Source organism: Chiloscyllium plagiosum, unplaced genomic scaffold (assembly GCF_037043375.1).
Source record: "Chiloscyllium plagiosum isolate Xiang-an unplaced genomic scaffold, Cpla_swu_hap1 HiC_scaffold_8, whole genome shotgun sequence".
Classification (NCBI taxonomy): Eukaryota; Metazoa; Chordata; class Chondrichthyes; order Orectolobiformes; family Hemiscylliidae; genus Chiloscyllium; species Chiloscyllium plagiosum.
In genome coordinates this window covers 94,013,912-94,039,539 of record NW_028270146.1, presented here as the reverse complement: position 1 = coordinate 94,039,539, position 25,628 = coordinate 94,013,912, and the positions used below count along the sequence as shown (strand labels likewise).

Below are 25,628 nucleotides of genomic sequence, written 5' to 3'. Positions count from 1 at the left end.
CTCCATCTTACAGGGGAGATGCAAAGTAGAGGCTCTATCTGCACTCTCAGTTGGAAAGGAAAGATCCCCCACACTAGCAAGAGCAGCAGGGGCTGTTTTATTTGCATTTATTGCTCAATGAACAGATCATACTTGACCATCGTCACATTGCAGTCTGTGACATTTTACTGTGCTGCTGTTTCCAGTATTACAGCACCAACTGAAAAGTAATTCATTGGCTGCAATGTACTTTGCAATACATTGAAAGATGTTATATAAGTGCAGAACTTTCCCAGGTTTTCTAATATACGCTACCAATGCTAAGTTAATGTTTGGTGGTCAGACTTTTACCTGTGATAATGACCATTTTCGATTCAAGAAGAAAAAAAAAGACTACTGGGCTTTTCTAGTAAATCATAGACAAGATCTTGAGTTGTGGTGTTGAATAATGGGAGAAATGGCAGAAATAAATTCCAATGGTATTGGCAGAAACATCTTTAATTCTATGTGGCCATCAGGCCTAACACTTCAAAACATTATTAAAACCTTTCAAGTGAAAACATCAGGATATCAGTAGAGAATGAACTTTGTTTTTTAAAAAACAGTCTCTTCAAACATATCAAACTTAAATCATATATTAAATTTTCTTTCTCAAAACTCAATACAATTTTTATGAAATTTAATTCCAACAAGTAATTATCTTTGAAATAATATTAAAAACAAAAAGAGGGAAGAGAAAACGAATTTGGAATGTTATCCCAATTCAGACGTAAACATTTAAGTGCTGGCATTATCTGCCAAAATGGAAAATCGGGCTAGGGTTATTTAAGAAAGAGATCAGTTTGGAATACAAGTGCAATTTTTTTTTGTTACTGTTTATAATTTTTAAAATTCGCAAAGTGGGTCATCACTCGCTTGGGAGCAGGACCCGTTATTAGTGGTGATGGAGAACGAGCATGAGAAAAGTGGCTCGAGTGTCATGATGACATTATCAAATTGATTAGTGCAGAAACCAGCGCTATTTTCCAGGAGCCAGTTTTCAGATTGGTCACTGTCCTTTGGTATGCAGTCAGTGTGATTGATCGGATCTTAAAAATTTCTCTAATTTATGTACATAAGGCAAAAGGAAGTGTGTGTCCGTTGTCCACCAGGAAGGTTGTGTGGAATCATAACTCCAGTCAACATCCATCATATGCGTTCTTCTGATATCATATTGGTTCTTTTCTAAGCCTGAGTTCCCATAGAATTCGGGAAGTGCTATACTATTGCGGGTTTTTAAGAGTTCGGCCGTGGCGGAAGTCGTACACATGTCTGCAAATAAAGACCAGATCTGGGTCCGTGTTTTCAGGGACTTTGCGGTGAGGAGGAGTGGAGTACTCTTCGGAGGGAGGGACCACTAGTCTGTGATCGGGAGCCCCCTCCTCTCGCCATTTTGCCAAGGCACAGAACCTGCAGAAGAGCATGGGAGAAACAGGAATTAAAATGAAGATAGAAGTACATCATCAGATGGGCACATTTACGTTAGTATTCACTAACACCTCTCACAGATGATCCCGATAACATTAACACTCTTCAGCACTGTCAGAGAACTAATTTAAACCATTTCCATTCAGTCTATCTTAAGGAGGTTGGAATGCAAAGAGGGGAAGTTAAATTTCAGCAGGGCAGAGCCTTGGTCACACCCCATCCTGGGGGTTTGGGACACAAAAACGCAGGAAGGATTGTAACCTTTGAATAAGTGCTGAAATTCATTCACCAAAATCATACCAGCACCTGGAAAGTTATTTAGGTCAGACTGCATTAACTTGGTTTTAGAACATTGAGAGGTAATCTGATTTAGATACTTAAAATGATACTTTCCCATGAAAACGCTGAGAACTAGGAGACAATTTTAAAATTAGGAACAAACCATTCACAGGCTAAAAACCAAGCAGGACTTTATCACACAAATTGCCTGCCACAAAAGACTGAATGGTAATGATGGGTAATAGATGGAATTTGAATTCAATAAAAATCTGGAATTAGGAGTCTAATGATCATGCAACTGTTGTCAATTGCTGGAAAAACCCACCTGCTTCATTAATGTCCTTTAGGGAGGGAAACCTGCCATCTTTACCTGGTCTCGCTGGCATGTGATTCCAGACTCTCAGCAATGCGATTGACTCCTAATGCACATAGGGCAGTTAGGGATGGGCAATAAATGTTGACCTAGCCAGCGAAGCCTCCATTCTATGAATGAAATTTTTAAAACCTAGAGCTTTCAAGACTAGATTGGATGTTGTTGGGATTTTAGTTGAAATACAGATCAACCATGATATCACTGAATAGTGGAGCAAGCCCAAAGGCCAGAATAGATTCTGCAAGCAAAACTGTACTTAGAAACCTGTAAATAAAGTAAAATCATCAGTCTCGAGTCCCCTCTGCTCATCTATTTCCAACTGCTCATCAACTTCTTACAACAGATTATTTGTATTTTCATTTGCTGTCCTTTCTATTACTTCATTTCAGTTTTTGTTTGTACTGGTTTCTCCTTCATGTTAATCTAACATCCCCCTTCAATACATCCAAGGCCATTCATTCATGCTAGGCAGTACCACATTCTAAGCTCTGGATAATAATTCTGAGCTCTCCTAAAATCCCATATGGATTTACTAGTGACTATTCTACATACAATGCCTTTAGATTTTGACACTCTATCCAGCTTCAACGGTGTCCCATTTCCATGTATTTTTCTAGCACCAGAGCCGGAAAGCCTAGAATTACTCACCGGCAGTACTCAGAGAAGGTCAAAACATAGCATTTCTCTTCAATGCAGGCTACGCTATTCTCATCCTGATGTCGAGAAGCGAAGATCTCATTCTGTAGGAGAAAAGTAGAGACAGAACTTTAAAAACCTGCACTACACAAAAGCACTAGTCTATTTAGTCTTCTCCATCTCATTAGTACTCCAGTCCATTCAGCAGCATAGTGATTCTAAGATACCCATTCGTATGCTTAACCCTGGATCATACTAACTTGAATTGAAACAAGATGCAAATGCAGAGAGGGAGGAGACGGAGAGGTGAGTATCATTTAAAGAAAGGTAAATAAAGAAAGTCTTCCTCATGTTGATCAACAATCAGACAGTATATTTTACAGAAGGCCCTCTGATCTGAAGAATTTATCCATCATGCTTTAACTTGCATCTGTGCCTGGATTCATGAACAGCATGCAATGTCTGCAGCTGATAAATTCTCTCCTCCTAGGAAGCCCCAGCCTTGGTTCCAAATGATATTATCCTTTAGATCACCATATCATAAAATGTTTTGGCAAAATGAGACTGTAACTTTCCCAAGGGAGCCACCTCACACTAAGATACAGGCAAAGTAAAATGTGTTGCTAAGTTTGATAGGTAACCGTTTCTTACTCCTCCACCAAAAGCGCAAGTTCAAATAAGTGCTCTATTATTAGTGATGCCAACCTCCAAGATGGGCATGGAACTACTGCTCTCTCTCCTTGCTCTGATTTAGATTCGTTGGCACCACATTACAGCATGGTATTTTTCCAGCGCCAATGAAGATCAACATGTCAATTATTGCACTGTACTTTCTGGGATTCTGCTCCATTCAAAAATGGTTGTTGCGTTGATCAACAAGACTGCAAAATTCGTAAGATGTGAAGCACTTCAGGATGTGTTAAAGCGCGCTTTATACATTTGAATTTTCTCATTTGCATCATCAAACCAAGACTAAACATACAAACTTGCGACTTCTACCTCATTGTTTCATTACAAATTTTAAAAAGTCACAATAGTTTGAAAATAAGAAGCACCAATGATGACTAAAAGCCAAAACAATGCTGAATCGAGTGCACGTATACACACACACACATATACATATAGATATGCACACGCAAGAAACAGGGGCTGGTGAAAGGCTAATATAGCAAGAGGCAGAGGGCAGGATGAGATAGGAGCAGGAGCAGGGCAGGAGGCCAGTACAGGGCAGCAGAGGCACAGAGCAAGAGGCAGAGACAGAGGATTTAGAAGTGAACGCCTACAGACTGTGTAGGGAAGGTTGTGGATGCTCACCTCACAGTGAATGCTTGGATTTCTGCCTCCCTGGATGTGCTCAGGCCTGTAGTACCAGTAAAGGCTCATCATAAGTTCCCCTACAGGAAGAAAGCAATACTTTAATGAGTGTGGGCTCAGGTGAAGGCCCTAATAACCACTCAAACTTGCATAATGCTCTTAGCAACTTCAGTTGCCTTCAGAGAATCACTAGGTTTCTCTGTGACCAACTAGATTGGTCTGGCTGGGAACGCTGATGCGTTTGTTACTAGTTTGTGTTACTGAACTAGTGATCCAAATAACACAAGTGTTATTCCCAAGGCAACTTGAGAATTTGAATTTAGGAATTTTATTTAAAAAGATTACTATCAGCAAAACTGACCATGAAATTTCAGATTACTATAAAACCCAGAATGCTAACACATCCTTTAGATTTGAAAACCTGCTAACATTACTTTCCTGAAGAAGGGCTCATGCCCGAAACGTCGATTCTCCTGCTCCTTGGATGCTGCCTGACCTGCTGCGCTTTGCCAGCAACACATTTTCAGCGCTGATCTCCAGCATCTGCAGTCCTCAATTTCTCCTGCTAACATTACTTGCCTGGCCTGTATGTGACCTCAGATCTATATCAATTTTTAAACTTCCTTCAATGTAGCCTGACAAATCATGATTTTGTACCAAATCACTAAACTACAGAGACAGCCCAAAACCACTACCTTAGGGCAACTATACAAAAGGTTTATTGGTCTTTCCAATGTGAACATTCAGGGTATAGATATAAGCAGGAAAACAAAATGCAATCCATTTCAACCAGAGGACATGCTAATCAAGGCATAAAAAGCAACCACACCATCCCTGAAACAGAATATATGAAATCTTGAAGGTATATTGAACGTTATTACATACTGCACTTGTCTGCCAGCAAATTCCAGAGACCAGCAATAAAATGGTGCAAATGTAAGGCTGACATGACAAGGAAGGATATTTGGACGGAGGTGGTGACAAGGTCACTCAGACGTTAGAGAGAAACAAGGATGTCAGTGATGCTGATAGAAGGCTCACAACCACATCTAATGCAGGACGCTTGGAGACTGATAACAGCCACCTTCAGCTTAAGATCAAATAGTTAAATTTAAAAATAAAATCTGAAATACATTTAACTCAGGTGGTTTGTGTTAATCACTTCCAATTCCTAATGCTTTAACTTGGGTGACCTGCTCTGCTGCTATCATTTATTTGGATTGTATGCAACTTTTATAAACGGCTCAGTTTTCTTCCCAGTTGCAGTCCTGAAGTATCAAGTTCCTGATACTCAGGACACTATTAACATAGAAACCGAAGCAAGAGTAGGCCATTCAGCCTTTAAAGCCTATGCCACCATTCAGAAAGATGCTGGCTGATCATCATCTTCAACATCACTTTTCTGCACCGAATTCTTTGAAATTTTTAATATTTATACATCTACTCATCTCCGTCTTGAATATCTCCATAACAGAGTCTCCACAGCCCTTTAAGACAAAGCATTCCAAAGGTTCACAACATCTGAAGCAAAGAAATCCCTCCTTATCTCAACCCTAAATAGCTTGCCCTTTATTTTGAGACTGTGGGTTCCCTGATCTAGACTCTCCCCCTACTGTCTGCTTTCTGTTAAGCAATTTTTAAACTCTTTCCAGTGCTCCCAATGCTTTGTGCCCAAAATTTGTTTGTTAATTTCCTGTGAGAGAGCTTATCAAAAACCTTCTGAAATCATTTAAATAGACCACATGCACTGGTTCCCCCAAGCTAATCTACTAGGTTCAAAGACTTGTTAAACGTGATTTCTCTTTCATAGATCCAGAGTGACTCCTTCAATTTTTTTTAATATAAGCAAGTACCCTGTTCTTGCATCCTTTATTACAAACTCTATTTTCCTGATGACTGATGCGAGGCTAACAGATTGGTTTTTCTCAGTTTTCTCCCTCCCTCCTTTCTTGAAGAGTGGAGTTAAATTTGCCACTTTCCAATCTGCAGGGAGTCATTCCAGAGTCTACAGAATTTTAAAAGATGACCATCAATGCTTTGGTCATCTCAAAAGACAGTTTTCAACACTCTAGGACATGGATCAGGAGGGCCAAGGGTTTTCTTTATGTCCCACTAATTTTCCTTGCACATTTTTATTTTTGAAAAAAAGTAGTTTTAATACATGTTTTCCAATTCCCTTTTTATACAGTGGTCAATGGTTAGGAAGAAAGTCTGACATTGGAGGAGAATATAAACTGATTGGTCAGATGGGCAGATCAGTGGCATATGAAATTTAATCCTGAAAAAGGTGACAGGTGGAAGTGACAAATAAAATATAAGGGAGTATTCACCCAATGAATGGCAGGACATAAGAGGAACAGTGGGATCTTGAGGTATTTATCCACAGATCCCTGAAAGCATCTGGACAGGTTAGTAGGGCAGTCAAGGCAGCATACGCGACACTTGCGTTTATGACTTAGAGTAAGATTATAAGAGCACGGAGGTTATGTTGAAGCTGTACGGAACTTTGATTACATTACAACTGGGTATTGTGCACAGTTCTGGTCACTGCACTATAAGAAAGATTGTGCTAGAGGGGATGTAGAGAAGATTCACTAAGCTGTTGCCCAGGATGGAGTGGTTTAGCTATGAAGAGAGGCTGGGTAATCTAGAGTTGTTTTCTTTCAAGCAAAGACCAAGAAGTGACCTGCTTGAGGGGCATAAGATTGTGAGAGGCATGAACAGGGTTAACAGGAAGCCTTGTGCCCCATTGAAGAAGAAGAATCCTTACAGGTGGAAATAGGCCATTTGGCCCAGCAAGTCCACACCAACCCTCCGAAGAGTAACCCACCCAAACCCATTCCCTTATTACTCTAAAATTTCCCCCGATGAATGCGCCTAATACTACGGGCAATTTAGCATGGCCAATCCACCTGACCTGTACATCTTTGGATTGTGGGAGGAAAACAGAGCACTCGGGGGAAACCCACGCAGACACGGGGAGAATGTGCAAACTCCACACAGACAGTCACCAGAGGCTGGGATCAAACCCGGGCCCCTAGCACTGAGGGTGTAGTGCTAACCACTCAGCCACCCTTTTGAAACTATTTCTTAATTTCCACTGGAAACCCCATTCCCATCTTCCGGAACGATGGCATTTTACTTCGAAGAAGAAGAATCCCTATAGCGTGGAAACAGGCCATTTGACCCAGTAAGTCCACAGGGTTAATTGCGAGCATTGTGCCCCTTGTAGAAAGTCAACAGCAAAGGGCATTGTCTGAATATGAAAGGCAAGTTGTTTAGAGGGGTTTGGGGTGGGGGTAATTGAGGAAAGAAACCTCACAACCTTTAAAAGGTATGATCCATTCATTCATATAAATAAGATACACATTAGCCTCAGGATTCTTACTGAGACCAAGTTAAAGCTTGAACTCTACAGTCAACCAGATTGTTTGAGAAACGGCTTTGACCATAGAGTAAGTGCACAGTGACATCCTATCCACAAAGATATATCTCTTGCCAAGTAGACATCATGCTTGCACAAAGGGACCACTTGGAAAGCGAGTCAATCAACTATTCCCACGTAGATGGGTGCTCTTGTATAAGCTAAGCTCACAGTCAACTTAATTAAAGCTGTATTAACAACTAGCATTTGAAACAAGTTTCAAGGTCTTTCGCAGAAGTGCTGTCAAGTGATCCTTTAGTGGCTGGTATTAAGGCAGGTGACTGAAAGCTTGGTTTTAGGAGCAAATTTCAAGGATACAAGATATGTAGAGAGGTCTAGGGAGATGACTTCAGAATTTCAGGCTGAGACAGCTAAATAAATTCAGAGATTCTGCAAGTCTTAGAAAAGGTTAAAGTAAAAGGGAAGGGTGAGATGGTGCATAGGTTTGAACACAAGGATAAGATTTTAGTTTTAGTCATTGCTGAAGCTACAGCATTGTAGACTAGACAATACAGAATGCAGTAAACTATCAACTCAACACTGCTATGCAGCAATTATATTTGTGGTGCATTTTAACACAACAGATCAGAGGAAGGTGATGGGTTTAATCACTAAAGTGGCCTCAGATCACTGGCACACTTTGATGGTAACTGTGGTGAGACATGTTGAAAGGAGAAAGGGATATTACAAAGGGCAATGGCTTTTGGAAATCCAAAAGTGGTTAATTTTTTATTTTCAAGAATGCAATGTGCAATAGACACGGTTGAAACATTGCCTCTTTTTGTATAAAATGTGGGGACTGGAATGCCATTTTTTAAAGCTGGAAAGTAAAAGTCCATTTGGACAGCTCAGGTCAATTATTTAGTCACAGAGCAAACATCATGTACTCAATAAAACCCATAGAAAAGGGATACTCATTTACATGACAGTATAAAGATGCTAACACTGAATCAATGGAGATTTTGGAACGTAACAAATTACTAATTAACAAACTAAATACAAGACAAGGGTTGTGATCACTCATCATCTTGTGATACATATTCAATATATGGTTCATGTTAGATATCCACTCCACTACTTATAATCCAGTTCATCTTTTGAGATACACATTCAATACATGATAGATGTCCTTGTGAAAAATATACTGAATATTTCCAATTTACTCTGTTGATTTGGACAGTTACACTAATTACATTTGCTTTGTATCAGTTCCAAAATCATGCCAGACATGTATAAATTGTTTGTACATTCCATACAGTTTATCAAACATATCCTTTATCTTTACGTCCATCTTATGTTTTGATAAATACTCAATTAACTTCAGATGCAATCCTACGATTGACATCAGGAGCTTCTTTAGTGACATATTCAGGAGAGGCTGCAAGTAGGAACACATGCTCAAGAAAGATCAAGAGAAAATAGTTCACAAAGTCGGGTGTTACACTGCTGTAAAGAAATACTCTCCTTGACCTTCATTCATCATAAACCCAAGGTATGTCTGAAAGATGGACTGGAAAGTCTCTAGAAATTTTGAAAACCTCCATCAGACCCATTTCCAAACTTTTCTCTTTCCTGGGAGAACGGCCTTAGCTTCTTTGATCTCTCCACCTAACTGAAGTCCCTTATCCTCGGAACCAATCCAGTAAGTTTTCTCTACACCTCCTCCAAAGCCTTCAGATCTTTCCCATACTGCAGCACCCAGACTTGTACACACTGCATTTGAGGGTGAAAGCGTTTTACAAAAAAATTATAATAACTTTGCTTTTGTACTCTGCCTCTTTTATAAACTCCAGGATTCAGTGTGTCTTTTCAGTCGTAGAGATATTGGGTAGATCATTTAGGAATGAGATGAGGAAACATTCCTTCACTCAAAGAGTAGCGAACCTGTGGAATTCTTGGCCACAGAAAGCTGTGGAGGCCATCTCACTGAAAATATTTAAGAAAGAGATAGATCTTTAAAGCCATTTTAAAGGCATCATGGGTACGGGAAGGAAGCAGGAATATGGTATTGAGTTAGAGGATCAGTCATAATCATGTTGAATTGTGGAGCAGGTCCAAAGTTGCAGGATGCAGTTGTGCATAATTGTTTTTTGTGCAGGAAGAAGGTACCCCAGAGGTCAGTACTACTTTTGTTGATACACATTAATGAATTAAACTTATGTACACAATACAGTTTCAACATCTACACATGACACAGATCTACTCCTGCTCAGTGTTTGTTTCTAATCACTTCCACGCCTGCTCTTCACCTTCATAACATGGGAGTGCAAGAGAACAGGGAGGCAGAATGGAGATAAAGAACAGTTATATATACTACACAATATGGTCTGAGCCCTTTCAGGGTGCACGTGTATATGCACACGCATACAAAAAACACAACTCATCTACAAAATATATCCTGACACGCTTACGTGGATTAAATTCCACCTGTAATTTGTCTTTCCAATAAACCAACCTTTCTGCCTTCGCGAAGTGTATCACTACCCTCTTCACAGTTCAAACTAATTGCAAATTGTGTCATGTGTAGATGTTGAAACTGTATTGTGTACATAAGTTTAATTCATTAATGTGTATCAACAAAAGTAGTGGGTATAGTACTGACCTCTGGGGTACCTTCTTCCTGCACAAAAAACAATTACGCACAACTGCATCCTGCCACCAAGCTAACTTAGCATCCAAAAAGTTACCTTAAACAGTTAAGTTTTTAGGTTCTCTCTAGAAATGATGCCTGACCTACCGTGTAATTTTAGGATTTATTTTGCATCCATGCCATCACTCTCCCCTTTATTACAAGAGTTTCAACTTTGTGAGCAATCCTATTGCATGGCACTTTAGCTAAGCGAGCACATCAACTACATTACCCTCATCAACCCTTTGTTATTCTACTAAAAACTCAAGTTGGTTAAACATGATTTGTCTGTTTGACCATTTCACAGCACAGCATTGTCTCTCTATACTGGCATAGGGATTTTTAGCATGCATTAGGTGCTGCAGTCTCTAGAGTGAAACTTGAACCCATGACCTTCTGACTCAGAGGTAAGAATGCTATTCACAGAGCCACAGATGGCAGTGCAGTGAATTAGATTTTCCTAGCAGCAAGTTCACTCAATAGAATGAGACCTGCATATTAGGAGCTGACAATACTAATGTTCAACCAAACCAGACAAGGAAAATTAGCATTTGATGCCTGAGACCTGTGCTTAGGTGGTAGGGTGCATTAAATCACTTGCTCTTTCACTAGGCACAAGTTACAATTCCAGATAGCTCAGCAACAAAAAGCAAAAGGGCCTCAATCAACATATTTAAGTTTTGTAATGGAAAATTGTCCCTGTTGGTTCAATCTGAAAATACATGGGTGGGGTACTTAACCCTCTGCACAAACAAGGTACAGCAATAGAAATGGACAAGATTTCACCCAGGGGGTTAGATTGATCTGCATTTAGCCTGCACATCAAAGGGCTTTATATTTATCATCCAGGTACTTGCCAACGAAACAGAAGTCAAAGCACAGAAGACTAATCAGTCCACTGCACCTGAAGTTAACTAATCCCATTCCCATTTGTTCTTTGCCCAGAAGCATGCAACTTTCTCCTTTCCATGTATTTATACAATGGATTTTTAAATGCTTAAGTACTTATTATAAACAAGCTTACCAAGAAACCCATAAGAACAAAAACCTTGAGCTTTTGATAGCAATTGGGGAGGAGAAAGAGAAAAGGAAAGAGATGGACAGCATGTGGGGAGAATGAAGATAGAGAGATGGTTAGGCAGTCACTGCTCCTACCGATGATAACAGCAGCATGACACATCAGGTGGTGGTGGTGGTGGGTTAGGGTTAAGGTCAGACTTGGAGGCAAATCCCCAGCATCCTCTGACTGACAAACTTGTTGACAGCAGAGGTCAAAGCTCACCTGCTGCCACACTAAGCCAATTAAGAATATGGGATCTCATTTCTGACTACCACAGAGCTAACCAAACAAATTCCACATGTCAGAACAGGAGGTAGCAAATCCATTTGAAGCAGCACTGAAAAAAAGGGAGTGGCCAGCTGCATCAAAGCAGTTCATTTTGTTTAGATTTACAAGTGAAGGTAACTTTGGGGAGGTGGAAGAGGAGAGATGGTGAGAGACCGACCATCAGATAACTACTGGGTCCCCAAAAGGTTGAAAGTCACAGAAGTCTTTAAAATAATAAAAGGTGTTTGATAGTACTGACAGAGAAGACTTTCCATCAGTAGGGAGAAAACTACATACTACAATTAATGATGATAATAAATCCAATGAAGAATTCAGGGGAAACATCTTTCACCAAGGAAAGATCAAAATGTTTACTTTGCTACCACATGGAATAACTGAAATGAATAGCTAGATGCTGTAGCTACACAAGCACAAGGAGGAAAGGAACACAAGAATATGTACTAATTTAAATGGATTAGAATACTCATGTGTTGCATACACCAGTCAATTGAATGGTTTGTTCTTGTGCTGTAAACTCTATACAACTCCACCTCGGGCTGGGTCCGTCGGCTTTTCCATCTACTGGATCCTGACAAAGATCTGAGTGATTTATAAGGTCCTTTATAATGAATACTTAACATTACCAATTGAACAGCAGAGAGTACCACTTAACATCATAGGGGCCAGATGTGTCAAATATTTACGACTAAGCAACTGCAGATTTCTTTGCTGTTTGTGGCTCAAGGGAACTGAACTAACCTCAGCACATTAAAATCCAGAGAGATGAGAATTTAAAAAAAAAATAACGAGCTGTTACAACCTGGAATGCACTGCTTGAAAGGTTAGTAGAAGCAGACACGTTACAAACCTTCAGGAAAGGTTTGGTATACATGTGAAGCAAAAAGGAAACATTTGCAGATCTACAGTAAAGAGTAGGGGAGTAGAACAGACTGAATAGCTATTTCAAAGTGCTGGGACAGGCACAGTAGGCCTTCTGAGTCATATCATTTTATGATAACAGTTCAACACACCACCTTTAAACTGACACATAACTAAAGTCCTGGAATCTGGTCAACCTGCATTTCATTAGTGCATATCTCCAGACGACCGATGAGAAACCGGAATCTGGATTTCAGTCATGCACACGTTGGGAGTAGGCTCATAATGCCAGGTTTCTGGAATCAGATTCAAAGCAGAGCTGAAACTGTATTCCCATCTCTAGCTTTCAGGTGTTGGCAAAATAAAAAGAACTAGATGTTGAAGGCTTATGAGGGCACAAGGTGTAAGGGAGGGGATGGACTTAAAAGAATATGGAGGAGAGACAACAAATTTGCTGATAAATGTGGTTTATCATGCAGGAACCAAAAGCTCCACAACATGCTTGACACTGACAGCACTCAAACAAAAGGGGGGAGAAATAGGACGTGGAGGCAGAGGTGTCATTTCCTTCATGCTCTCCTTAATGCTCAAACCAGATTATCATCAATCACTGTGATACTCCACAGGCCATCTGCTTCACACAACTCGCCTGACATCTTATTACAAGTACAATAACCCTCCCAAGCAATAAACGTCACTTCACAGCCCCCAAGCCACCATTAACTGACTGAAGTATTGGAGAAACATCAATTATGGAAAGTTCTCAACTGTCCCCTCATAAGCAATACAAAAGGCCATGTCTTAGGTTTGCAAAAACCAAAACTGTTGGCTATAAAAGCAGAGGCCGACTCTTACTGGCCTCTAGGCCAGATACTGAAGCAATATCTTGCAGATGGAAATGCCAAACTGATACCTAAAGATGACAATCACCTCCCTCCTCACCCCCATCCACCCACCACGGAACAACCCCCATCACCATGTTATTTTACAACCCCCTCCACAACACGTTATTTTACAATAGCATAGGTTTCCTTTGGGGGGGGGGGGGGGGGGGGGGGGGGGGGGGGGGGGAGAGAAGTCAGGAAAACCTGGAAAGCAAATGGGTTATCAGACCACAATCCCACTGTAATAAAGGAACACTCCACCCCTACATAGCAGACCACACACCAGTAGATTCCCACAGGCACGGCCCTTCATAAAATACAAAATTCAGAGATACCAATTTAAGGACTTCTCAGCACAGATCCATTTCCAGTCCAAGTCCATTAGTTCTAAGTAAAAAGGGAATTAAATGGACTGGGGAAGTTTAATGGGCTTTTCATGAAATTTATACAATTGGAAACATGCGTGATAAAATGTTGCCGGTTCGTAGATTAAAAAAATTACCACAGGTGATTTGGTGATGGGGAAATAAACCTTCCAGTTGAGAGAGAATTTCTGGATATAAAAGAAAAGGAAAAAAAATAGAAGGGGAAGTTGGGCCAAGGGGAGAGCACTTTGGTCAGAATACCTGCTCATTATTTTTACAGGGAGAAAATACACATACAAATAAATTTTTGCTTAGCAATGCTTTTATTTTCTTTTAAATGCAGTGTTAGCCTGAGTGCATGCTGGAACTCTTACCTTCCAGCCACCATCCCAATGCCAAACAGTTTTATAGTTTGTCTCTCCTTTGCGTTCCCCCACCCCAGCACCAATTACAGACAGGATCTCTCCCATACTAGGACTAGCAGACTAGACAGGATATTAGAAACAAATCTATTTAGCTAACATCTGGAATAGCTATGTGCTGTGTGAATTCCAAAGTCCTAAAAGCAGCACTATGTATTCCTTGCAGGTCTTGCTTTGCATTTCATTGAATCAACTGGCTAACCTGATGCAGGGTCCTCCCAGAGCGCAGAAACCTTGGCAACATAAGGAATGGACTTCTTTCTGGGTCCTGACTTCAATAAAACAGTGTCCCGAACCTTGATCACTTCACCATCCCTTTCAACTGCAGGATAGCACTTACGAATCAGGAGCTCCACTTCTCCCTGAAAAGGAAAATGGATTGGAGAAGAAATGTTAAAAAAATATGAACATAGCCAACTGAATCCTTCAAGCCTCCCTCCTCAGAATCAGATGTATTTTAAATTCCACTTCAGAATCTTGAACACAAAATTTAGGGTGGCTGTTTCACTTATGCTGAGAGAGCACTGTAATGCCAGATATGCTACATTTCAAATGCAACGTTAGAATGAGGTCCTATATGTCATCTTCAATACATAAAAAACTCCCATGACTTAATTCAAAAGGACATAATTCTCTCATCCCCTAACTAATATTTAAAATCACATTCATCAAAATAAATCTGATCATATTACACCATCTGTAGGATCTTGCTCTGTACATGGGCAAATTTGTTTTCAAATATTACTACCAAATGTTACTACACTCAAACGTTTATTGATTTTGAAGTGCTCTGGGCCATTCTGAGGTTATGAAATGTTGTATAGAAATGCATGTAGTTTCACAATGTCTTCCTTCCATACGCACTCCAAAATATTATATCATAGAACCCCTACAATGTGGAAAACAGGCTCTTCAGCCCAACTAGTACACACCGACCCTCCAAAGAGTTACCCACCCAGACCTATTCCCCTACCCCATATTTACTTCTGACTAATGCACCTAATCTACACATCCCTGAACACTCTGGGCAATTTAGCATGGCCAATATATCTATCCTGCACGTCTTTGGACGGTGGGAGGAAACCAGAGCACCCAGAGGAAATCCACGCAGACACTGGGAGAATGTGCAAACTCCACACAGACAGTCACCCGAGGCTGGAACTGAACCCAGGTCCCCGTCGCTGTGAGGCTGCAGTGCTAACCACTGAACCACAGTGCTGCCCATTATTGGAGTCTGAACTAATACCAGTAAAATGCTGCGTAATAGTTCCTCTTCTGATGGAACACAAGCTGACAACCATAACACATGTAGAATATATCACAATGTTGATATCTCAGCAATTAAACTTTTAGGATCAGAGAGTATGACAGAGGGTGCATGGGGGGGGGGGGGGGGGGGGAACAGAGAGGGAACAGTGAGGGAGAGAATGCACTCGAAGGCTAAAGGCAAACATTTGATCATGAAGACAGTGATTGCCAGACGTGAGCCCACTTAGACAAATGACTAAAGTGGGTAAGTAGGACTTGTTACAATTTAGGAACATGGTAGCAGGGTCCTAAAAATCCTTGCAGCTTAAGTCACTGTTTTAATTGAAAGTGCACCTTGCTGCTAAAGTTCAGTACCAGCAGTCTGGTTGAGAGAAGTTAATGCAACATACTCTAAACTCAATTTGTGCTTGGTGGGCCATGAGTCAATACCATACTGGACAGAAGCATTAAGTCAGTCAGCAGAAGAGGCTTACTATATATATAAAAATTTCCAGATGGAATGGAGTAAACAGCTATAACTTCACTTTCAGACAACAACGCAGACATGGGTTTACAGACTAAGTTTCACTTGCATTTCGCTTTGAGGCTCAGTCAAGAAGAAAGTACAATGTAAGCACTAATTAAAAAACTGGAGTCAACTACAATCTCAATATTACCTACAACACATTGCCTTCTGTCTGGTTTGGCTGCAAACAGGGAGAAAGAACTTAAAAAAAAAACCTCTCGCAACATATCTCTCTTTTCAGTAATGTTCAAGAATAGTGCTGTCAAGTGACTATTTGAACTGAAAAATAGTTAAATTGAAAAATTGGCTGCAGAATATGATTTACTAGAGAGGTAGAAGGGAGTAGTCTAAAATTCTGAATGGAATTATATGTATAGGTAGGCATAAAAGAATTGGCACCAATTTGAAGACAACAGCCAGAATTGCTCTGATTTTGGACTGCATCCAAATTTCCAGCATATATCCATTTAGCAATCCCACTTTAGGTTTATTTTTCAACTTTGAAGAACGACAGACATTATGATTTGTACATACCACCAAAAGGAATTTTTTTTTTTAAAGAAAAACACCTGCTGTACCTGTTAGTCCCAATATTTTTATTGCAATAGACAAGTTTTGAAGGCCCTGTTTATGCAGGACGGTCAGATGATATTTTCAGCATTTCTAACACTTGGCCTCAGCTCTGAAGCCACAACACTGTTTCCTTATATACTGTTACTCCTCTCCAGGAAAATGGGCTATTCTTCATGTGGTGACATTATTTGACCACCTATCAGGCTATGGAAGTAGAATGCAATCTTCTCTTCACCCAGCATCCACATGCTTTATGACATAACACAAAACAGGCTATTCAGCTAAACAAGCCCATGCTGGCGGCTCTGCCTCGCACATGTCTCTTTTCCATGCCACTCTTCAAACATTTCTGTTATTCATCCCATCTACTTCATGTATGGAGTTCCATATTTTCATCACACTCTGGCTAGTTTTTCTCAGATCCCTATTTACAGTGCGAGTGACTGTCTTGATGTGATACAAATCAGGTAGGTATAGTACAGATTACTAGGATGAGTAATCTGGAGTTCCGCTTCATTTTTCTCTCCTGGAGGGTTTTAAGGCCAAACACAACCCCACCCCGATCAGATCTAAAAATCTGTGACAAGCATATTGTTTGACTCTAGTCTGACTCAACTGGCAACTCTGCTTCAAGAACTGAACCACCAATAACCAAAGCCAACAGTCCAAAAGTATTATGAAGGAGTGTCACAGTGATGGCACAATGGTTAGCACTGCTGCCTCACAGTGCCAGGGACCCGGGTTCGATTCCTGCCTCAGGCGATTTGTGGAATTTGCACATTCTCCCTGTCTGCTTGGATTTCCTCTAGGTGCTCCAGTTTCCTCCCACAGTCCAAAGGTGTGCTAGTTAGGTGAACTGGCTATGCTAAATTGCCCACAGTGTTCAGGGATGTGTAGGTTAGTTGCATTAGTCAGGGGTAAACGTAAAGTAAAAGGGTAGTGGAATGGGTCTGGGTGGGTGACTCTTTGGAGGGTCGGTGTGGATTTGTTGGGCCTTTTGGCCTGTTTCCACACAGTAGGGATTCTATGATCTATGATACATTCCTTGTTGATTTTAAAGCATGGTCTTGTCTTTTTGTTGGGCAACAAGTAGAGCTCATGCCACTATTCACAGATTAGGGCATTCTCCGGGTATCTTGGTCATTATTGTGCCATCAACAAACACCAACAGAACAGATTAATTGTTCTAATCATGACATAACTATCTGCAGGAGCTTGCTGCATACAAATTTGCTGTTGCATTTCCTCCATTACCATTGCGACTACACTTAAAACCCTAACGTAACAATAAGGTGGAAGGAAGTTATTCTGCAATGATACTGAAGAATCTTAAACACAAGGAGGATGCAGTCATTTTTGGTTGTTACTCAATGAGTAATCCAAAAGTCTTGCCTCATAATATGAAAACAATATGTTGCAAATGATGGAAACCTGATCTACAAGGTTAACTATATCTGTCTCCACAAATGCTGCCTGGCTGAGTTTTTCCAGCATGTTCACATCATGAATGCTTGATGCAATTTGGATTAAGTTTGGTTAATTAACATCTTTTAGGGAGGGAAACACAACACCCTTGTGCTGCCTGACCTATTCGTGACTCCAATTCTACAATGTGACTGACAGTATTTAAGAGTAAATCTGAAATGAACCAGCAAACCTCCCAGTTGTACCAAATCTCTACATTCCAGTAGTTGACAGCAACAGCACACTATCATCACTTCAGGAACGAGAGAGATGGGCAATGAGAACATGCTGAGAATCATCTTTGTCAAAATAAATCAGATTCCTGAGGAGCTTGGAGGCAATTTTTTGTTAGCTCTTATCAACATGCAGGAATATTCAGATTTGACCACTCACAGCACACGGCATTTTATGTCATTCCAAGGAAGAAAATCTACAAGCATTAATTTAGAGCCTGTTGAAAGATATAGACTGTAATTATCATCAATAGTTCCATATGTAGTATATGACACATACCAGTTAGAACAAAACAGACATGCACAGATACACCTAGCTAATAGCTACATATTTATTAATATTTAAATTCATAGTTTGTAAAGGAGTGGCAGCTATAATCAAGGTTAAAACTTTAACCTGAAGGCATCACTGGGATGCTCATCTCAAGCTTTCCGGCCCCTTTATCGTTTTTAATGCAACATGGGTGGTGAAGAGCAAATATCGTACTATACTTAATGGCTACAGTCTGCAAAGCATTTTTCAAACTTCAGCAATTTTTAGCCACTTGGGTAATAAGTGTCAAATCCAGAGAGGCTCTCATTAAAAGTTAAACTGGATATTACCTCTTTGATTGGAATATATTCATATCTGTGCATGACAATTTCACTTCTTGCCTTCTCTTTCCCTCATTCCAATGGAAATCCAATCCCAAATGATTTTGCACCTCTAGTCATTCAAATACAACAAATGAAACTGGCTGCTTTTTTAATGTTTAAACAAATCACTGTTTGCAGAACATGGATTTTGCTGACAAGGCTACAGTTATTAGCCAATCTTGGTGACCAAAGATGATAGGTCACTTTCTTCAACTATTACAGTCCTAGCAACAACAGAGTCCCATGATTGTGTGAAGAGAGTGTTCCAGGCACTATGACCTAATGGCTATGAAGAAAGGACAATACTTAGTTAAGTCAAGATGGTGTAAAACCTAGTAGGCTGTTGTTTTTTTGGGTGAAATCTTTCTTCAAATGGGTACAAAATCCAGAGTTTTAACTCACAATATAGAACTTGAAAATAAACCTGGTATATATTTCATGACTGCAGAGTTTACTGAAGTTGGTATACTAACAGCTTGCAAGTAACTTTTTAATTCTTCTGAAACCTTTACCAATAAATTCCATTCCTTTCTAGCCACCATCTTATGGTACACAAGTCTGTTTACAAACTCTTTTAATCTATTTAACCAAGAACCAAGCTCCGAATTTCGCAAGGTCAACAATACAAAGACCATATATCTCCAATTCTGGAGCACAGCCCCTCTGATCCTGGTCGAGCCAATCTGCTGTCTCAACTGATTCATGATTTTCTTAACTCCAATCAAGATTACTTCAACATTTGCCTTGCTGGCTTTTTACTTTCACTGTGTAAACTGAAGATCATCTGAAACTCTGCTTTACATATCCTAATCTATACGAAGTTGTGTTCCCCCATGACAGAGATGATCACTGTACTTCAGCCTCATGAACAGCTAATCTAGAACACCAAATTTTTAAATTCTCACCCTCATGTTGAAATTTTTCCACAGGTTCACGCAAACAACTTCTAGCTCCAAAATCTAACTTTGTCTTGCCATTTGACCCTCCAAGACACCTGCATCTCTCAAAATCATGACACTTGCTCATCCCCTACTCCCTTTTCAGCCATCCAGATCTGAAGTTCCAAACTTCACTCCCCAAGACTCTCCACCTCACTTCTAAGATGGCTTTGAGAAGTTATCATTCAGGCCAAGATTTTAGTCACCTACCTCAACAGCTCCAAGTAACTACACTTTCAAAGTATTTCATAGCTATAAAGCACTCTATAAAGCTATAAAGACCATTCCCTCCGTGACTCCCTCGTCAGATCCACACCCCCCACCAACCCAACCTCCACTCCCGGCACCTTCCCCTGCAACCGCAGGAGGTGTAAGACTTGCGCCCACACCTCCCCCCTCACCTTCCTCCAAGGCCCCAAAGGAAACTTCCATATCCGCCAGAAATTCACTTGCACCTCCACACACATTATCTATTGCAGCCGCTGCACCCGATGTGGCCTCCTCTATATTGGGGAGACAGGCCGCCTACTTGCAGAGCGCTTCAGAGAACACCTCTGGGACACCCGGACCAACCAACGCAACCACCCTGTGGCTCAACACTTCAACTCCCCCTCCCACTCCACCAAGGATATGCAGGTCTGTGGACTCCTCCACCGCCAGACCACAACAACACGACGGTTGGAGGAAGAGCGCCTCATCTTCCGCCTGGGAACCCTCCAACCACAAGGGATGAACTCGGATTTCACCAGTTTCCTCATTTCCCCTCCCCCCACCTTGTCTCAGTCAAATCCCTCGAACTCAGCACCGCCCTCCTAACCTACAATCTTCTTCCTGACCTCTCCGCCCCCACCCCACTCTAACCTATCACCCTCACCTTGACCTCTTTCCACCTATCACATTTCCAACGCCCCTCCCCCAAGTCCCTCCTCCCCACCTTTTATCTTAGCCTGCTGAACACACTTTCCTCATTCCTGATGAAGGGCTTATGCCCGAAACGTCGATTCTCCTGTTCTTTGGATGCTGCCTGACCTGCTGCGCTTTTCCAGCAACACATTTTCAGCTCTGATCTCCAGCATCTGCAGACCTCACTTTCTCCATAAAGCACTCTATGATCTCCTAACATCATGAAAGGTACTACAGAAATGCAAGCTTGTTATTTACTATAGGTATTCTTGCTGGCCAACAAATCTGATGTTTTGGTCAGTGGTATGGATTGAATTGATTCTGATAATATGTTACCAAGTTTTCCAAGACAGTTAACAAGCAAAATTTGAAACTCGAAATATAGAAATATTAGCACAGGATGATTTGCCCAAACAGTTAAGTTTGATAAAGTATCTCAAAAAAGTAAAAACGGATAGAGGCGAGAGAATTCCAAAATTTACGTCCAAGAGAGCTGGAGATTATTGCCGCACTCTGGGCAGCTATAAAGTCAGAATCGCTCTTGGGACTAGAATTTGCTGAGTGCAAAGATTTTAGGATTACAGGGCTACAGGAAGCTCCAGATATAGGGAGGGCTGAAGTTATAATGAGATTTGAACATGTGGATAACAACTTTAAAACTGAGGTCTTGAGGGACCCAAAACCAATACAGGTCAGCGACAGGTGATCACAGTATCAATAGAATTTGGAAGAATTCAGGTTCTGCACCTAAAAAAGTTCAGTGTCTGGAATTCTGCAGTGAGTAACTCACTTCCAGTCTCCCCAAAGGCTGTCCACCATTTAAAAGGCGGAAGTTATGAGTCTGATGGAATACTATCCATAACATCAGCTCCAAAAATCACACAAGAACCTCAACACTATTCAAGACAAAGCAGACCTTTTCATCAACACCTTCAACATTCACTTCCGCTACCACTGGCACACAGTTACAGTGTGTACCATCTACAAGACATACTCCAATAACTCAATCCAGGCTCCTTCAACAGCACCTTCCAAACTGATGAGTCCTAGCACCAAGGAAGAGAATGTTGCTGTTCCTTCACCACAGCTAGATCAAAATCCTGGAATCCGTTCTATCTGCACCATAGATGTGCTGCGATAGTTGAAAAAAAGCAGCTCACCACCAGGTCCTCAAGAATAGTTTAGAATGGGCAGTAAATGCAGGTCTGGCCACTGACATGCCAAATCCCATGAAAGAATTTAAAAAAGCACTGGCAATGACAGCATCGGAATAGTTGCAATTATTAAGTCAAAGTTTAGGTCAGAAATTCTAAAGTAAAAAAGCTAATGCGGGGCAGAGATGGGCAATATTATGGATGTAAAAGTAGGTGCTCATGGCGATAGAATGGACATGTTGCTTGATGCTGGTGTGTCAATAAGAACAGCAAGGTTATGAACAATCTGCTTCATTCTCAGACAGTGACAAAAGGCGAGGGATGCAGTAGATTGCCTCAGAATGGATGTTACGGCATCAACTAAAGACAACTGCTTTGGTCTTTGCAATATGTAACTGAAGAAAATTTTGTCTCATCAGGACTTAATGTCAGACAAAGTGCTTAATGAATCAGTGGAATTAAATGGCCAAGAGAGATGATGAGGAAGAATTAAGTGTTGTCGGTATACACTGGAAACTTGTGTTGTGTTTTTAGATGATGGAATTGAGCAACAATATCATATTGACAAATAGAGGGACAAGGGAATACATACTTAAGGAATGGGGAAGCAGATTCCAGAATCAGGAAGAGAACCCATTACGTTTAATTGTCTGTTGATAACTGACGTGATAGGAATGGAACCAGGCAAAGACCACCCAACCCAGCAGGAAAATTGAGGAGAAGCACTCAAGGAGGATGTGTGGTCAACCATTAAAAGCTTTATCACAGTCACAATCCTTTGAATGTCATTCATTATGGTGTGATATGGCAGAACCCAATATGAAGTTTTAAACAGGGTTAGAGTTGCAAACAAGATAAAATCACTGATTGAGGAAATGTCAATCCATTGAAGGATTTGAAGTGAAAGGAAGTTTGGCGATCAAAGTATATGAAGGATGGGTTTACTGCAGAGCAGGAATGAAGACAGCAGAAAAGCATATGAAGAGAACAACCAATTAGAAATATCAACTAACATGGGAGCCAGAAAGTAATGTTGAATGATTAGCAGATTGATGTACAAAACAACAGACAGATCTCACAAATAAGAGCTCAAAAAGGGCAGAAGAAAGAAATTTGAGAAAGATGTAAGTTCATGTTAGGATAGACATGATGTCTGGCTTGGTGGGCTAAAGGAAAAGTCAGTTAAGCACAGATTAGGACAGATCTTAAGGTGGGTCTTAAAGCAAGATTTAACCAGGGAATTCCAGAGCTAAGAACCAAGGAACTAAAGGCAAGATTGCTAAGGGTGAACTAATATAAAGACAGAGAGGGGGGTCTGCATAGGAGTCCAGAACTGAAAGAGTAGGTTGTGGATGGTGACAGAAATCATCACACAGCAGGCAGAAGGCTGCTGGTCATTTGAGAAATGCAATGGGTCAAACTACACGTGACAATATTTAACATTATTGGACAATATTTTAACTTCATGTTCAGTATTATGCGCAGTATTACAATAGTCTCCTACAAATATATTAATCCATAGGCAGACTTATTACAATCTCCGATGCTCAAATCTTTACTTACACCAATAAAAGGGCTATTTAAAGATATAAATGCCGAAGGTGGGGGCTACTTGCAGTACTAAATATAATCAAAGGAAGTTAAACACCATTTAAAACATATTTATACAGGACACCACCAAACCAGAAAAGCTGAACAGGCTGGGGTTCTTTTCACTAGGGACGACCTGATAAGAGTAATTAAAAGAAAGAACACCCTGTACTATACTGACCTGATCTGACAATACCAAAAAGGGACTGTACAGTTAGCTGAACTATGTGCCTATTGAACAGGGCTGTTGCCAAAATCATTTGGATGAAGTGAGCTCAAAATCAATTTCATGGCGATAACAAACCCAGTCATACAGCATGGAAACAGACCCTTCAGTCCAACTTAACCATGCTGACCGAGTGTCCCTAAACTAGTCTCATTTGCCTGCATTTGACCCATACCCCTCTACACTTTTCCTATTCAGGAACCTGTCCAAATGGCTTTTAAATGCTGTAACTGTACCTGCATCTACCATTTCCTCTGGCAGTTCATTCCATACATACACCATCCTATGTGTAAAAGTTACCCCTCGAGCCCCTTCTAAGCTTTTCTCCTCTCACCTTATAATTATGCCCTCTAGTTTTGAACTCTCCTACCCTTGGGAAAAGAGCTTTGCTACTTCATTTTGTGTCAGTAATTCCTTTTGGAAAATGTTAGCCTCATGATTAATAGTCAAAGCTGCTTTCAAAATGGAAATGGAAGAAATGATAAAGTCTAATTGTATAACCGAATTGACTGGATGCCCAAACAAGACCAAATATCAGTTCTTAAGTTTTAGATTTGAATACAACTATGAAAAAATATTAAAAAGGTGGAAGATCCAAACCTAGGCAAACAAACCATTAAAAAAATTTAAAATGGATCACAGGGTGGAATCTTATGATTTATTTGGCTCAGTACAAGTCACATGGAATTTGTTGGAGGGATTTCTGCAGTGAGGCCAAGTGAGTTTACTCACTGAATCTTACCAAACTCTCCACATTAATTGCCATTCCCACTCCTTTGGCATGTATTGCGTGGGATTTCCATCCCATCTTAATACATGCAGTTCCTGAAGTGACTCACTGCTCACCAGATATTCCAAAATTGACTGGTATCCTTCATACAGATACCATTATTAAAAAGGTCAGTGTGTGCCTGGACAAACACAATCATTCTGGAGCTGCCCTGTATGGTTATTTGCCTTGGGTATGGCGGACAGTTCAAATCGACACCCTACTTTTCAGACAGGATCCTGGAGCTCCTACTGGACAGGGTGTTGCACAGGTGGTAAAAGCGGCTTGCCTTTATTAGTCATGACACTGAGTATAAAAGTTGGCAAGTCATGTTGCAACTGTAGAAGACTTCAGTTGGGCCACATTTGAACAATTGTGCGCAGTTCTGGCCATCACACCATAGGAAGAATGTGGAGGCTTTGGAAATGGTGCAAAAGATGTTTACTACGATGTTGCCAAGATTGGAGTATATTAGCTCTAAGGACAAACTTGGATTGTTCTCGCTACAGCACCAGAGGTTGAGTGGCCACATGATACAAGAATATATAACTATGAAAGACATGGATAGGATGGATAGTCAATGTCTTTTTCCCCAGGGTGGAAATGTCAAATACTAGGAGACATAGGTTTAAGGTAAGAGGAGGAACATTTAAAGAAAACATGCAAGGCAATTTCTTTTTTTAAACACATTGGTGCCTGGAAAATGCTGCCAGCCAACACTATGTTGGGATTGAATTTTAGTTCAACAGTTAATCATCAGTTTTACCATACAGGGATTTGGAATCAGAAGTGACCTGCTGCTCGCGCAGGTAGGCACCCGGCTGGGGTTTCTGGGACCAAGGCCTCCTACTTGGAGTAGTTCATGTTTTCATTTGGTCAACCAGCACACAGATAGATTATCTGACTGGTAAAATGGTCACAAAGTGTCATGTGTGGTGCACTGCATGGATAACCAAAGACCTACACAAAGAAAATTCAACTTACACACATTCTAAGTGCTGCAAATGGCATTCCACAACTGTGAACACTAGACCAGACCCTCCAGGTCAACAGGAGAGTGCAGTTTTTCTGAATGCTACTTGAGGTCTGTATTGTGATAAACAAGCTCTGGATCATGGTAGACATCGTTCAACCTGTCAATCCTGTTCCAATATTCAATCAGCTGATCTACCTACTTGAGACCCTTTTACACCTATGTTTTTTTTTAAAATTGTAATCAATATCTTAAATGTTTCACCCAACCCTCAAAACGTTCTTTGAAGAGTTCCAGATTTCTACTACAATGTTTGACTGGTGCTAATTTGTTTCTATTTTGAGGTGATGTTGTTGGAGGGATAAATATTGGACAGGTTAGTAGAAAAGACTCCCCCTATTCCCTCTCAAAATAATA

The 25,628-nt window shown here is 40.6% G+C and overlaps 1 protein-coding gene across 3 annotated transcripts in view; it reads right to left on the bottom strand.

The window, feature by feature from the left end:
* Window positions 1-461: 461 nt before the first annotated feature.
* bahd1 (bromo adjacent homology domain containing 1) overlaps window positions 462-25,628 on the bottom strand; it is a 70,764-nt gene continuing 45,597 nt past the window's right edge. For 2 of the 3 annotated variants that reach the window (XM_087990114.1, XM_087990113.1), the window contains exons 4-7: window positions 14,181-14,340; window positions 4,049-4,128; window positions 2,747-2,838; window positions 462-1,428 (exon numbers count right to left, since the gene is read on the bottom strand). In XM_087990114.1, coding sequence (XP_087846240.1) covers window positions 1,242-1,428; window positions 2,747-2,838; window positions 4,049-4,128; window positions 14,181-14,340 — 519 coding nt within the window. In that variant the 3' untranslated portion in view covers window positions 462-1,241. The remainder of the gene's footprint in view (window positions 1,429-2,746; window positions 2,839-4,048; window positions 4,129-14,180; window positions 14,341-25,628) is intronic. The other variant, XR_015757981.1, reaches the window with a different exon arrangement.